The sequence below is a fragment of the Paramisgurnus dabryanus genome, chromosome 20, assembly GCF_030506205.2.
Source record: "Paramisgurnus dabryanus chromosome 20, PD_genome_1.1, whole genome shotgun sequence".
NCBI lineage: Eukaryota > Metazoa > Chordata > Actinopteri > Cypriniformes > Cobitidae > Paramisgurnus > Paramisgurnus dabryanus.
The window spans coordinates 34,110,394-34,126,329 of NC_133356.1; the positions used below are offsets into that span (position 1 = coordinate 34,110,394).

At 38.8% G+C, this 15,936-nt stretch overlaps 1 protein-coding gene across 11 annotated transcripts in view; it reads left to right on the plus strand.

Annotated features, from left to right (window-relative positions):
- Positions 1-15,936, plus strand: part of dst (dystonin) — a 172,955-nt gene that overhangs the window by 122,177 nt on the left and 34,842 nt on the right. For all 11 annotated transcript variants that reach the window (XM_065249549.2, XM_065249570.2, XM_065249486.2 and 8 more), the window contains 7 exons: positions 1,317-1,443; positions 2,843-2,899; positions 3,256-3,491; positions 6,179-6,308; positions 6,499-6,698; positions 7,248-7,746; positions 7,916-9,384. In XM_065249549.2, coding sequence (XP_065105621.2) covers positions 1,317-1,443; positions 2,843-2,899; positions 3,256-3,491; positions 6,179-6,308; positions 6,499-6,698; positions 7,248-7,746; positions 7,916-9,384 — 2,718 coding nt within the window. The remainder of the gene's footprint in view (positions 1-1,316; positions 1,444-2,842; positions 2,900-3,255; positions 3,492-6,178; positions 6,309-6,498; positions 6,699-7,247; positions 7,747-7,915; positions 9,385-15,936) is intronic.

Consider the following 15,936-nt stretch of genomic DNA (forward strand, 5'->3'; position numbering starts at 1 on the left):
TTATGATTGAGCTAGCGAGTACTATTTGCTGACAAATTAGCTTTCATTTTAATTTATATCAAGATGGACTTTATAAAGCTCCTCTCTTAAAAGTAATGCCATTTCTTCATTTTCAAACTGTGTGCCATTACTGTTGTCATGAAGGTTATGAATGCAGTTTTGGGGACTCCAAATCCTCTTTCCTCTCCAGGGTAACAGGGAAGAAGGATTTGGACACTTTTTATAGAGTTAAACACTGTAAAAATGACTTTCTTATTTTTCAGAACAAATATCTACAAATTCTTAAATCAAGATGCATGTTCTTGTTGAGTAAAATGGGTTAGGGTTATTTACCCAATTGCAGATTTTTTTGGCTTGTTTTTGGTGTAGATTTTATTCTTTGCCTATAAACTAGACTTATTTTCTTAGATAATTTTGCTCATCAAGAAAATTCATCCTTATTTAAGAATTTGTAGATATGTGTACAGAAAACAAGACGAAAATACTAAGTAAGAAAGTCATTTTTTGCAGTAAAATGTCTCTGTGTGGGACAAACCCAAAATAGATTCTGGCATATTTAAACTTTAAACTTTTTAACCTTAAAACAAATGAGAGAAAGCAATCAAACAAAAACAATAAAAAAGCGTGTGTACATCAAAATGATTCCAGGGGACAGAGAGGTAAGTTTAATAATTAAAGAGTCTTCTATATAAGGATCATGTTTACAGCAGAGAGTGAACCTTTTTTACTGTAGTCATTTCCAGCACACTAAATTCCCAATGCAATACTGCTCAATGCACAAGAATGTGTGTGTCATGTTCAAAAAATAGCCAAAGATGTCAATGAATTGGTTGAGCATTAAAACACTACAATGCCATCACCATTATAAATAGAAAAGTGGACTTTCCCAAAAAGGGAATCTAAGACAAGCTGTGCCTTTATTATGTTTTACAGTAAAGCTGATTCGCTTTTAAAGGAGAATATTAAGTAAACCCATACTCCATGTTTTATCTTAGAGCCCCTTGCTTGTATTCATGTTGGTTTAACAAAGCAACTTACTGTATTGTACAGCTTTGATGGTAGCACTTTATTTTACAGTACGTTTACTTGCCTTGTACATATATGGTAAATATATATGTGCTGTCATTAACTTAAACTGGCCTGTATGTACTACACAAGGTAAGTACACATGTACTGTAAAATAAAGTGCTACCAATTTGATTCAGGGGTTCCTCTTTAAATTCAGTGTGCAATAAAATCTGTTTCATCCCTTAACGTGACTGTATAGATCTTAAAGTTTTTAAGTACCTCGTCTGTTCTCTTTCTGTTCTCTGCAGAGCTTACTGGATGAATGGACCGGTAAGGCTCCAGCGGTCCAGGATATAAATAGCCGAGGGTCTGCTCTATGTAGCCTAATCAGTGTTTTGACATCGCCGGCTAAAGCCAAGACACATCACAACACAGGTACAGCCAAAGAATATTTACAAGAGTTTACGAGAAATCTTATTGCATGTCTGAACTCTTTATTGATTAAGTACATTCAGTGTGATGGCAAACAGATGAAATGCTTGTTTAGGGGTTCAAGCATAAGCTGCTGGAACCCTGTTGTAGTTGTTAGGTGTGCTTTACTGCACTGAAACTGCATAAGAGACCATAAATTATAGAGAATTCAAACATTGCACTGCTACTCACTCAAGCAATACTCAATGGCATCTGTCCGACTATAATAAGCTTCATTTTATTAAATATCTTTACATCTGTGTACTAGAAACAAATAATTTTTCCGCTGAATCTTCGAAAGTACTTCTTATTCTCCTACACCATTTCTATAGATGTGCATAAAATTTTGTAGGTAGCTTTTGGGTCGCATTAACACTGACTTTTTGAAGTGACTCAAATATATGGGATATATGACCCACGGGTGTGTAAGCAGTAATAAAGCAAATAGATTCTGATATTCTCTGATCGGTTTCAGGCCTCATTTATTTGTGGAAATAAATCGGATATGAATCGGATATATGCATTTGCATTCTCAATGTAAGCGGACAGATCTGATCATAGAAAATGCGACGCCTGCAAATAGCGTCAACTCAGGTGGACACCACCTGCGATTACATGGCTCTTCTTAGCAGCAGACGACGGATCCACTTAGTGGAGTAATGTTGAAGTATTATGTCTTTTTACAGAAATAAAGCTCTATAATCTTATGTAATCGTTTTGTCTGTGTCCATTGCATATCGCTACATTTTAATTCCTCCGTGGTTTAAGCTGTTCTTTAATTGTTTTGCCGAGTGTTTAGTGTAAATGCAGATATCGAAACAAGTCGCTTTTAAAAGATGATGTAAGAGGGGCAATACCAAAAAAAAAAAAATGGATGCAGGCAACAAAACAGAATTGTGTATCAAGATCTTCAGTGTAAATCCAGCCTAAGAGACCCTTATGCCAAAAACTTTCCCATGTATTTGACCACAACAAAATGGTCTTGAGGCTGTGTACTAACAGGAAAGTTGGTATATTTTCTTACAATCATGACCTGAGGGATGTTAGCAGAGCACCACCTACTTGTTTGACTGATTTAACCGAGTCTTATATAACTGATCTAATTTGATTGTTTGGGTCATACCGAGTACGACAATGGCAAATCTGTTATAGCTTCTGCCAGAAATCATCTATCAAAAAAAAATGTTACACCACAGTTGGTTTGTTGGGTTTCAGTTCAAAACCATAAAAACGGTGTAGTGTATTCACAGTATCTGTTTTTACAAATGTTCTAAAGCAGGAACTTTGACCTGTTGGTCCGAACCTGCTTGGACCCTAGTGATTGCAGGTCGCAGACATATTTAAATATTTTTATCTTTTTAAGGATTGGCTGTCGGTAACGGTTCAGGCCCAGGATGTGATACTAATCTGACAAACCAAGGTAAAAGTTCATACAGACTAATTTTGACATTTACAATAATGATTTTGACCACTAAGCAATATAACCTATTGCTTATATATAATCTATACTGTTCAGTCTATTAAAAATATTCACAATTTAAAGTTTCAGGATAAAGTTTTAAATGCTTAAAATGATATCAGGCACCAAACATTGTAATGTACTTTAGAAAAAATGGATAGCTGTTTAGTACTGTTTAGAAACCTAATATAGTGAACAAATATGTTTAGTTTGGCAAGAGAAAAGAGCTTTGGTAGCATGTGCTGCTAAATTTGTCCAGTGTTAATAAATGCTAATAATTAAGGGTTACAGTAGCAAATGATTTCTTCTGCCATCAGAGTTGACGGTGGTACAGCAGAACATGGCCTGCATTAACAACAGTTATGAAGACCTTGGAGAGCTTCTGAAGGCCAAATCCTCTGAACTCAGTGCTTTGTTGCTGAAAGTTCAAGGGGTACATGAGCAGGCTGACTCTTTACTTACATGGATGGAGGATGTGAAGAAGACAGCAACATCTTGGAAAAACCATCCATCTGGGAAAGAATCAGTAAAAACACAGATTGAACAACAGAAGGTAAATGAATTTGAATAGGTGCATGTTTTTCAGTGGTGATTGCATTTGGATCCCTTTTGTAATTATTGTACATAAGGCCAGAGATTTGAACAAACATCCTCTCTACATATATGCTTAATACAAGTGTCTCAACCAATCCATATGACCGCATTTCTCCATTCCCTTAAATAAGACTCACAAAAGCATTTACTAAATTTGCTCTTCTTCCAACAGCAGAAACTTCCACCAACATTAATTCTGAAATTATATATTAAGCTATCATTTTGGAATGATGACATGTATTGGAATATGATTTTTAATTGAAACCTCCGGGATTAATTGTATTTATATTACATATTACACTATTCATGCATTTTGAGCAAGTAACCTACCTATTTGAATACATAACAGTCACAATTTTTTTAAGTACAAATTAGGGATGCACCGATAGGATTTTTTTTGGCCGATGCCGATACCGATTTAAACAGACAACTTCTGGCCGATTCCGATGCCGATATTAAACACTTGTATACAATACCATACAGTTGGTCTATTAGCTAGTTTATTTCTGCATCAAATTATTTTTACTGAACATGGATTGGATCTAATTAACATTCAACTGACCAACATAATAAGAGAGGCACAAATTAAGCTAAAACAAATATAATAATACAGCATGACAACCTTCAAAGGTGGTTTTTGCTATTCAGCATTTATTTTATTAACAACATTAGCTAATTTTTTACATATAATGGATTTCTTTATGCAGTTAATTGATAAACAATCGGTATCGGCCTTTCTCATGCTATTGCCGATATGCCGATGGTTTCAAATTCATCAAAAATCGGCCGATAAATATCGGCGGCCGATACATCGGTGCATCACTAGTACAAATATTCCAAATGCAAATCAAGGTCAAAATATCGATTTATGAAGAACAGAAGCAAAAGCCATCACTATCTGCTGTAAATCTCAGATCCGATATGTGTCCAATCGTTCAGAAACATACGCTAGAAGAAGCGATACGCCATCTTTAATAGTGATATATCAATGGCTCTCTTGTGCCTTGTTACCCAAGTTACACAAGTTGTTTGAAAGACTTTTATGCTATTGTTTATTGGTCAATTTATGCAGTAATTCCAAGGTAACAAATTCAGATTATTCATTAATTCAAAGTACCGGAGTCAATCTGTAAAACCTAACCAAGGGCCAGATTTACAAAATGGGGCAAATTAGCACAATTTCAAAAAAGCGCTTATAGGAGTGGAAATATCTGCGGGTTATTTACTTAATTAAATAACACAGGCGCAACAGCTGATTTCTTAATGACCAACGCAATTTACTAAAAGCAACGCAAATGAGTTCAGGGTCGCAAATAAGCAGAGGTGATCCTCAGGTGAGTGATCTACTAACGCCACATGCATTTGAGTTCAGCACCACAGACATCGCAGAGATGAATAATCACAGCTAATAAAGCCAATTTACACTAAAAAAATTAAGGTTTACAAGAAGTTTAAAAAACACCTGCTTTTGTGTGACTTTTTCTGTGACTCAAATAAATAATAACATGGCTTGGCAAACAATATTTTAGAATAATATGTTCCTCTGGCATTACAAATAAACTCATAAGTGAGGAAAACCCTCTGCCTTGTACTGTCTTTGCCAAGCCTCCTTTTGTCAGCTACAAATTCAGGCATTTGAAGTGCAAAATGATTTAAGGCCTGCTTTTTTCAGCGTTAAATTATGGTGCAAATAACTGTCATATTACATGCGCAAATATTAGTAAATAGTTTTGCATTAATCATTTAAATAATCTACTTCCATAAATTTGGGGTCTGAAAGGGAAACTCCTAGAAATGCACATGTAATAAGGTCAGTCCCAAAAATAACTAGACCACACCTTTTTAGTGCTAATTATCCAATGCACGTCTGTAGTAAATCCCAACAGTCGTTATTCTACCACAAAATTATGGTTTGCGATGGCTCAAGTTGTTAGTAAATCTGGCCCTATGGGGTGGTTTCCTAGACAGAAATTAGCTTAAGCCAGGACAAGGCCTTAGTTTAATTAGGAAATACAGTATAACTAGTCTCACTAAAAACATTAGTTTTGCATTTTGAGGCAAAACAAAGGGCACTAATGTATTTTAAGATATGTCAGTGCAAGTTGTTTTCAGTTTGGACAGCTCTTACATTTATTTTAGTCTAGGACTAGTCTAATCCCTGTCCGGGAAACCGCCCTTCTATGTCTTAACTGAGGACAGTCTCAAATGTGTGAATGTTTAAGAAGTGTAAATGCATTTCTTAGAAACTTAATTCTGTAAATGGTAGGAAAAAATCCTATAGATTTTTTATTAAAGGAGGATATAATACTGGAGATACTATAAATATCTCCTTTCGAATAAAATGAAGTATTTCTGATGAAATGGTTTAAAGTTGATGTAAAACTTTAATTTAACAGTAAATATTGCTAATGTAATTGTATACAAAATTTGATATGCATATTTGCTTAATAGCACCATGACTCCAATTACCTGCAATTACTTTCACAGTTAGTATCATTAATGCATGCTATAGAAATAAACTTGAAATGAAAGCTTGAATTTGGTTAAGTTTTGCAAAAACAACCACCTATATTTACTCATAAGATGTCCATGGTAAACAGTTTAATTGTTCTTAAAAGGACATTAATAAAGCTAAGTGTCTCGCAGGTCTTTGAGGAGAATATGAAACAAAAGCACGAACAGGTCCAGCAGGTGAGAGAGAACTTGCAGCGTCTGATCGAGGAACACCCCGACTCACCCGAGGCAGAAAAGTGGAAGCACATGCTGGCACAGATTGGTATGCATCCATCACATCCAAAAGCATTAATCTTTTCACTTTTATCTGCACCTCAGCTGACTGGGTGCAGATCTGCACACTTATCTTTTGCACTAACTCTGAACTCCAGTAAAAGTGTATGTGCCTCCTCCACACAAACTGAATAAGTGCTCTGTTAAAGTGAAGCTGATGTGCGTGCTCTCTTACACAGACGCAGAATGGGAGGAGGTCAGGGGTTCAGCGGAGATCAGGAAGCAGCACCTGGAGGACACGTCCCGAATGCTGGAGCTCTTTCATACCAGCCAACCGCAGCTTTCACAGTGGCTACAGGAGAAAGAGTTGATGATGAGTGTATTGGGTCCTCTGTCTGTGGATCCCAACATGCTTAACACACAAAAGCAGCAAGTCCAGGTACTGAGGGTGACACTGCATTATTAAACAAAACATAGACATGTGCACTGCTCGACGTCTCACCCTGGGATGCTTTTTAACAGTAGAGTTCCCATCTATGCTGAGTTCTTATTACTTTTATTCAGAAACAGAAAAGTTAAGGTAGCTTTATTCTCATTTGAACCATATACAGCTTTTGCATATTGCACTAAAACAAGATTTTTCCAGGACCAAGGTAGAAAGTGTTATTAACTAAAAATCTTATCCATCATTTCCATTGTCCTCATATCCTCACTTTTCTCATATTATATATCTCATGTGCACCTATGAAGCTCAGTGGAAAAATATTGTGTTAAAAGCACAAAAGGTCATGCGCACGTATTAATATAAATGTTTACCTAGTAATGCATTGTAAGTCACTTTGGATAACAGCATCTGCCAAATGCATAAATAAACGTAAACGTAAATATCCACCATGCATATACTCATTTTCAAAGTTTTGCAGGAAGTTAAGGTATTTGTCATAAATTATACTGTAAATGTTCAATTTTGTGTTCATTTTTTGTTTAGATTCTCCTAAAGGAGTTCGACAGCCGAAAACCTCAGTACGAAAAGTTAAATGAGGCGGCCAGTGCCATCATTACTGCGTCAGATGAAAAGCAGGATCCCGCTGTAGAGAAGGTTAAAGAACAACTGGCATCAATTTCACAGAAATGGCAGGGCCTGACCAACCAGCTGTCTCAGAGACATGGCATAATTGAACAGGCTGTAGGTAAGACCACTCAATTCCAGGAGCTTTTACACAGCCTCAGTGAAAGCGCTACTCGCCTGGAGACCGGGCTTAACACGCAGCAGGCTTTCAGCACCCAGCCTGATGAGGTGAAGAAGCAGATCGAATCCACCAATGAAATCCTGGCACAGCTGCGAGAGGAGAAGAAGAGGCTGAAGGAGGCCGAGGGCATCTGTTCGGACCTCTCTGCTTTGGTGACTGAGGAATATCTCAGAGCCGACTTGACAAAGCAGCTTGAGAGCGTCACCAAGCCATTTAGACAGCTTGAGGACAAAGCAGGTATTACCTTCTTCCTGCAACTTTGCATAATACACACATTTTTTGCAATATTAATTTTGGCCTTAGATAAAGATTAGTCTATGCCACAGAACTAGGTTCACTATAGGTGCACATAATGTAAATTAAAGTCCAGAGAATAAAAATCATTTTTATATTTTTTGTCAATCAGGAAAGCGCATTGAGCAACTCAACTCAGCCTTTGCCAGCTCCCAGCAGTTCCATCTGACATCTAAAGACTTCCAAACCTGGCTGAATGAAAGGCTTCAGGAGCAGAGTAAGCCCCATCCCATCTCTGCTCACCTAGAAATGTTACAACAGAGCCTTAAAGAGAACGGTGTCGTTCAGAAGACAATTTGTGACCATGAGGAGCCTTATAACAACATCATGAAGGGAGGAGAATCTCTCCTCCAAAGCACAGAGGGGCCAGAGAAAGTGGCCCTTCAAGGGCAACTTTCTGCTCTGAGGTCCAACTGGGATGATGTGAAGAAATGCAATGCTGAGCAAGCAGAAAAACTTCAAGGTGCCATGCAAAAGGCTTCGAAATACAAGGAAATATCAGAAAATCTGAACTCAGGGCTGCAGGAATGTGAAGCCAAGGAGAAGAGTGTGAAGCTCAGTGTGAACTTGGTTGAGATTGAGAAATCCACTTCGCAGTTGAAAGCTATAGACAAGGACCTGGAGAAGCAAAGAGGGCAGGTTGTGTTGATGAACGCAGCTGCAGACAGCCTTCTGGAGGTAGTCACAACGGATGGTGATACAGTTAGAGCGGAGAAGTTAGGTGTTGCTAAAAGAGTGGAGAAGCTAACGGAAGATTTACAGCTCAAGAAAGAAGGCTTAGAAACGATCTCACAGAAGATAAAAGAGTTTACCGACTTGCAGAAGGAAGCTAAAGGCCAACTGGAGGTTGCCAAGAAACAGCTTGAGTCTCACGCTGCCTTGGGTGATCAGGCCTACAGCAACAAGAACTTGACCAACATGAAAGCTCAGCAGAACCGTTTAGAGGTTGTCCACAATCAGATTGAGGATCTCAAAAATCTTGCCAAAAGTCTTGTGGTAGATGTCCCTGAGGTTGATGGTGTGACAGACCTTCTTCTTCAAGCAGATAGCCTGGAGAAAGACCACATCTCTGTTACAGAGGAGGTGGACGATGCTTGTTCCACCTTAGAGAGCAAACTCCACGGCATTGGTGAATTCCAGAACAGCATTCGTGAAATGTTTACAAAATTTGCAGACCTGGACGATGAGTTGGATGGTATGGCTCCAGTGGGCAGAGACCTCAGCATTCTACAGGATCAACAGAGCACAATTAAAGACTTTGTTGCCAAAATTCAGGATCTGATGACCAACACACTCAATGCCAAAGACAGTTGCAAGAAGATGCTGGAGTCGGGGGCCTCACCAGATCTGCAAGGTTTGAAGAGAGATTTGGAAACCTTGAGCAAACAGTGTGGAAAGTTGATAGATCGAGCAGCCGGTAGAAGAGAGCAGGTTGAGGACACCCTTAGTCATCTGGAGGCGTTCTACAACAAGGTGCAGGACTTTACACGTAAACTTGGCGAAGCTGAGAAGCAAGAGGATTCCCAGGGGACGGTTGGATTGGAGATAGACGTAATTAACCAACAACTAGAGTCCTTTAAGGTAAAATTACTTTTCATTACTATTTTTGCATTTTAATTTTCAAAAACTACTACCACAGTGTGTATACTTACATAGATGTTTTTGACAACATTTGATCCCAGAGAATTCACAGTTTTCCTACCACCACAGTTTCTGCTTTAACTTAATGTAGCACTGCACAAACCAGTGAGCATGTGATCATAGTTTCGTAATCTAAAAAGCAGTACTATTGAGTCACTCTTGTCAAATGCCGATCGATCTGTGTGGCGCCACATGTGCAAGTAGGATTAATAGTTACCTATAACACTACTTACCATATAACACAACAATTTTATGACATCATCCATGAACATGATTTGTGAGTAACAAATCATCTAACAAAAGGAGGAGGTAAAGGCTGCAATGCTCATCATTCCATGCCCAAGCGATGCCACCATTGTTTTTGTATGGGACCCCTAGTGGTGAAACGTAAAAACAGATTGTTTTAAATGTGATTTAAAGTTGATGCAAAAATTGTCTGCCCAAAATTATCTGAACACTTTCATTGTGCATATTAAAATATCAGTAGTATTTTATAAAGCAATGCCCCTGCATAATGCAGCACTATTTGGGATTTTCTTAAGACGGTTTAGTGAGCATCTGGTGTTAACAAAAGATGGTCAGCTGATGGTTCATTGATGTGAATGTGCATTGATCCAGCTGGAAGCCGGCGGGGTGCCGCGTGTTGTAGCGGATCAGTGAAAGGTGTCAGGGTTTGACTCGACTGCTTCTTGTTCTATTAGCCGGTGCTCGGGCAGGCCTCTTTATTCATCAGAAACAATAGGCTGAAAATCTTCCCTATTTTGCCTGTTTGCTAATTCAATTTTTTTCTGGATTTGGTCTTGCTACTCTTAAGATTTTTTTCTTATGCAAATATTAGCAAAACTGATTAACAAAACCTGGCAGGCATTATTGTTTGGTTTATAGTTTATTGAATGTGTGGTTGCATTTATTTTTGCAGTTCAATGCTTGATTGTCATTTTTGTACTTAAACTATGTACTGGTTTGTGATCAGAAAGTATGCACATTTTTGGTGTGTAGCAAAAGAGTATTCAAGTACTGAGACATACTAACAGGTTGTTGGTTAGATAAACATTGTGTCATATCAAAATACAACTACTTGCATTTCAGTGTTTCTTTATTCATTGTTATATTATTATTGATTATCTTTAATTTAATTGATTAATTCAGCGTAGCGTCACTAAACTCATGCGCATGGATTTGCGGTTCAAATTGTCACAGGAAATCCATGTATTGACACGCATGTGAATGTGTTAAAATTTTCTGCTGTTTGTGTCTTCATATTTCTTTTTTATTTTGCAAGAATGTTTCTAAGGTTGTAAACTGAGATCTTGCATCCTTAAACTGGGACTTTCCTTTGTTATGGCAAGACAGCCAGCATTCAGTAAACAAAGGAGTTGTTTAATTCACTTTTTGCCGGGAGAAATCAAATGATATCAAATGAGATCTTTGTATTTTGGTTAGAGCGGTGCCAAGTTGCTATCTGAATGAAACTCTATGCTGTTTATTATATCAACATAGATGAAACCACATTAGGAATTAAACATGTGATCGAATATATTGTTGAAATCCAGCTTTTTAAAGAAGCTGGAGATGTTTGGATGTACGGATAAATCAAACATGGGTCTGTTGAAGTTCATCCATGTGCTGTGAAGCATCAGCTGTCGCTCTTCAGTCCATCATTTGGTCTCTTGTTGTTTGGGTCCATCATTCTTTTTGTCCTTTATTTTAATGTCTTGCTGGGTCATTACCGCTCCTTCAGCTGCTGCTGGAGAATCATCTTTCTTCTTATTGATACGGCCATTAAACTCAAATAATATTTACTGAACATCTTCTACTGTCACAGAATTTGTTTTTATTTATTTTGTAGCTTTTTAATTTCTTTGTATTTTATTACCGCAGAATTATTAGAAAAACATCACTCTTACAATCCCTCGCAGGTCATATGAATACACTCTATAAATAAATGGTGCTAAATAGCGCTAAAAGTGGTTCTTGGCTTGTAATCATAGAGGAACCATTTTTATTGCTATATAGCACCTATGAAGAACCATACGGGGGTCATATAGCAACACTATAGCACCACATATGGTTCTACACCGATGCTACACAGGTACTTCATTGGTGCAATAGGCACTTAAAATGGTTCTTAGTGATATGGAGTTTTCCCTGGTGGATAATAACACAAATTAAATAAAAAAAATCATATAGTTGTACATGGAGGGACTCTATCCAGAAGGATTTGTGGATTCGGGTCTGATAATATGTTCAGTAAGCAACCACACTGCAGTATCCTAATATTACATGAAAGTTATATTTAACACATACTCTGCAGAAAGTGTTTTTGATGTGGGTTTTATTTGCTATACCGCATGTTTCCCATAAACCTGTTGGAATTTTGACACTCATGAATCATAGTTTTCCTAATTCCAAAAATGATGATGGGAAAAATGTCTTTATGAGACTTACTCATCACCCTGACTCACCGTACAGATCCCCTCAGATCAGAACATGACACCGTCTCAAACCGGAGCGCCTGAACTTATGCACATTGTTGCTTTGTGATGAAGCTGCTGTTTCACTCTGATCATATTGCATGGGCAGTGTGCATCAACCAATCTCATGCCGTTAGTGCAGGAGAAATGTATTCTGAGAATTTTTTCTTTTTCAACAAAACCTTTGTTCTCATCTAAATAATAGTTGTGTGTTTCTGTGCCCGTGGGTATTGTCCTTGTGAATGGTGAGAGGTTCTGTTGACAGACTTTTTTGCAGATGTCCCTGCCCTGTTTCTGTGCACAGACAGCTATTGTCTAATGTCTGTGTTTAAATGAATGGTTTCATGCATGTAACATCAGGTCAAAGAATGTGTTCATCCACAAGCAAGTGCACTGAAAATCAGGTTTAATTGCAAACAGGGCCCAAAAATGTTGCCATACCTTCCAGTAAAGGGTGAGTTTAAAGGATAGCCCGGCCATAAATTATATAACAACATATATTAAAGTAGTTATGTATCTCACTTGTATGAAACAGCAAAATTCATTGTGGAGATGCTACATTCATGTCACTCAATGGGTGTAAGAATTTAAGCTTAAATAAATGTCTGCCAAATATTTTTCAGAGAGTTGTAAAGCAAGTCTTTGATTTGTTTTTACTTATTCTTACTGTAGATGTACTGTAGTTGGGCCGGACCATTATTCTTAGATTATTTTACAGTTTTTAATTTATTTGCATTTGATTAATTTAGACACACGTCTTTAAATGTAAACTTTATATTTTTCTATCCTTCGCTTTCTAAGCTTTCATTCATGACACACGAACAGAACCGTTTTTTGTTCAAATCGTTTAAAAGCATTCCTATGTCATTTGGGGCTGTCAATTTGATTCGAGAGTTTATGAAAGAATGGATTTATGAACAATTTCCACCGAATTTTGTTCTGCCCAGGTTTTATAATCAATGTATCAAGATCAAAAAGCAAATGGTAAGGTTGATCCAAATAAATGTCATCATTTAACATAAAGCCTTTTTATTTGCTTTGAGAGACATTTGTATGGCTTCAGCAGCAAACATGTCTTAAAGACATTTGAGACTTTTGCCTTGAATGGATGAAAATGCACGTCCAGTCGACGAAATAAACTAGTGTAAAAATTACATGTTTTTCCATAAATAGATACTGCGTGTGTGTATAATTAATATACTATGTTTATTTTAATCAAACGTTGTGCTAATGTGCATCATGTAAAGTTTCCTGGTCCAGTTCTTATACAGCAATACATGACTATACACTCAACACATATTTTCCCTACCTGTGCAGTCAGCTTTCACTATCAGACACATAGAGCCTATATGTAGCTGACATAAAGTTGACAAGCACCAGAAACAAAACTTCCTTCTTTACACCATGTGCCCCTCACTCCGTTGCATCTCCCACTTTGTTTGCCACGTATAAAGAAGACCTGTCATTCACTTGGCTGAGGTAATGGTGTTAGATGACTCTCATCTAGTTCCTCCTTCAGCATTCCTCTGTAATGAAGAGATCCCCTGAAACACAGGGGAGCGGAGGAGAGGCAACGCACAGCATATCTGTTTCTACCCTGTATGATGTCATCCGACAGAAAGCCCTTCACTTTTCTAGCTTTGCTTTTTTCTCTTTCTGCCCTCCCCTGACATGAGGAGGAGGTTTGCCGTCAAAGCCTGAGCACACTAAGACGTTAAATCAAATGGGCCACGGAGACAGAAGGGAAGAATTAAAAGAGGGTCAGGCATCCACCAATCAGCATGATCCTGCCTGCTCAAATGGAGTTGTGGCAGATGTTGTCTGAATAATGCGAGGGGGGCGGGGCCTTTAGCCCTGTGCCAGGAGGGTGTCTGTCATTGCCGGCTGGACCACAAGAGAGGCTGGAGCCGCTTTTTGTTTCTCCAGGAGCTTATGGCTTTGTTTTCCTAGATTTGAGGATTTGTATCGGGATATGACACCATTATGTGTACGAGATACCTCTGTGTGGATACCGGTGAAGGAATATTCTGGATAATCTAAACTTGCAAGCACTTTTTTATGCAATGGATGATGGAGTTATAAGGAACTAAGGACTGAAGCCACAATGACAGATTGTGACAATGGGGAGGAACGGAAACTAGTATGATTGTCAAAGAGAATGTTTAAAAGAAAGAATTGATAATATATATATAAATATTGTATTTTATATATTTTTTATGATGTGTCTTATTACCAAAGCTATATTTTCGTACCATGTTTTGCTCTTAAGAAGTACTGCTTAATTTTTTTCTTGACGTAGGGTGAAGTGTAAGATGCTATGCCTCATGCCTTGTAAAAGTGCACATAGAAGCGTCTTCAACTTTGCCTATGAAAGTTTTTTTGATAATTGTTAAAGATTGTTGCACTGAAGCCTTTACCTCATTTTTATACATTATCACTATGGGAAAACCTCTAAGTAGACCAGACTGTCTCCGGCAGAACCCGTCATGTGTGGCCAATGGAGAAGAGGAAGACCTCAACATCGATGACTGTTACGTTCCACAGAGGTCCATTTATGATACTGTGCGTTTGAACGAGCAGATCGACTCAGGCTCCAAGGGTAGTCTGGCCTCCAAACACTTCATTGGCACTCTGCCGTACAGTCATCGTACCCTGGATATAGGCGCCATTTGTGGGAGCGGCGTCCTGGCCTCTTCAAGTGCTTTTGAGCTTCGCGGCAAGGATGTGGTACGTTCGGATGAGCGTGTGGCATTCGACGGATTGAAGCCTAATGGAGATATTGTCCGGGGTGCGGACACATTGCTTTGCAAGCCAAGGCCGGTGGGCGAGAAGAAGGAGCAATCTCATTGCCGCAGTTCTTGGCGGACATTCGCACCTGCCGACCTCAGTGAGTACGGCAGCGGGACCCTGTGCAATGATGGAGCTGGACAGCGAGGTTTAGGCCGAGCAGGTAGAGGAAGCAGTATGACAAACTCTCTCACCTCAGAAGGTGACTCGGGCCTGTGCAGTCCCACCGCAGAAAGAGAACATAGAAACCAGCGAGCCCCAAGGAGACCCTTGCCTGGGACGAAAAGTCTCTCTTCTACCGAGGAAGTATCTGGGGACCTGAAACCAGGATGTTCTCTCATCTCAGACCAGGGCGAGTTCACCTTCTCACCTATACGAGGCCTGGTACCCACTCCACAGTATTACACAGACACATTCGTGTTTGAAAGCCAAGAACATAATGGCACTTGCAATTCTGTTGCTAATGGCAATGGTCTAGACATAAACTGCAGGACATCGAAGGGTTCGAGCGGTACTACACGGAGCTCCACGAATGAGATAAAATCCAGAATGTTTTTGGGATATGAGGAATTGCCCACTGCTGAGCTGCTTGAAGACCCTCAAGATGAGTGTGAGCTCTTGAGTGTGGTGGTGACACAACCAAAGACTCTTCCACGCCAAAAACTCAGTCCAGAACCACGCGTAACAAAAGATGAAAAGTGTTACGAATATGAGCAAAGAACTACCGACTCCAGAATGGCTGATTTGGAGGATTTCTTGTTATTAGTGGAAAGAGAGGCAGGCTTTACAAATGGAATAAAACACGTGGACGATGAAGAGATTGAAAGATTATTAGCGTCCATAGCTGAATGTTCCCAGTTGGACCTTGTGACTTTGCCTTCCGCCCAGGTACCCCAAAATAGCCCAAGGAATTGTTGACCGTGTGATTAGCGCTTTCTTTATCAGATTAGGAGATTGCTGAATTGAGTTTGTTTGGTTTGCTGTTGCTGGCCAGTGACTCAGATATTGTTATCCTGCACAGCTGGTTATAACTGAAATTAGCTGCCACTTGCAACTGTGTTGAGTAGTGATGGAGTGGATATACAGTAGGGCCCCTTTCAATAGATCAAACTTACAGTATAAGGCTGGTGACTACAACATATTTTGTAATTCTGATGAAAAGACCAACATAGCTGATCATCAGTATGTTATGTTTTGATTGTGATTTCACCAGCATGGATTTCTGGAGTCT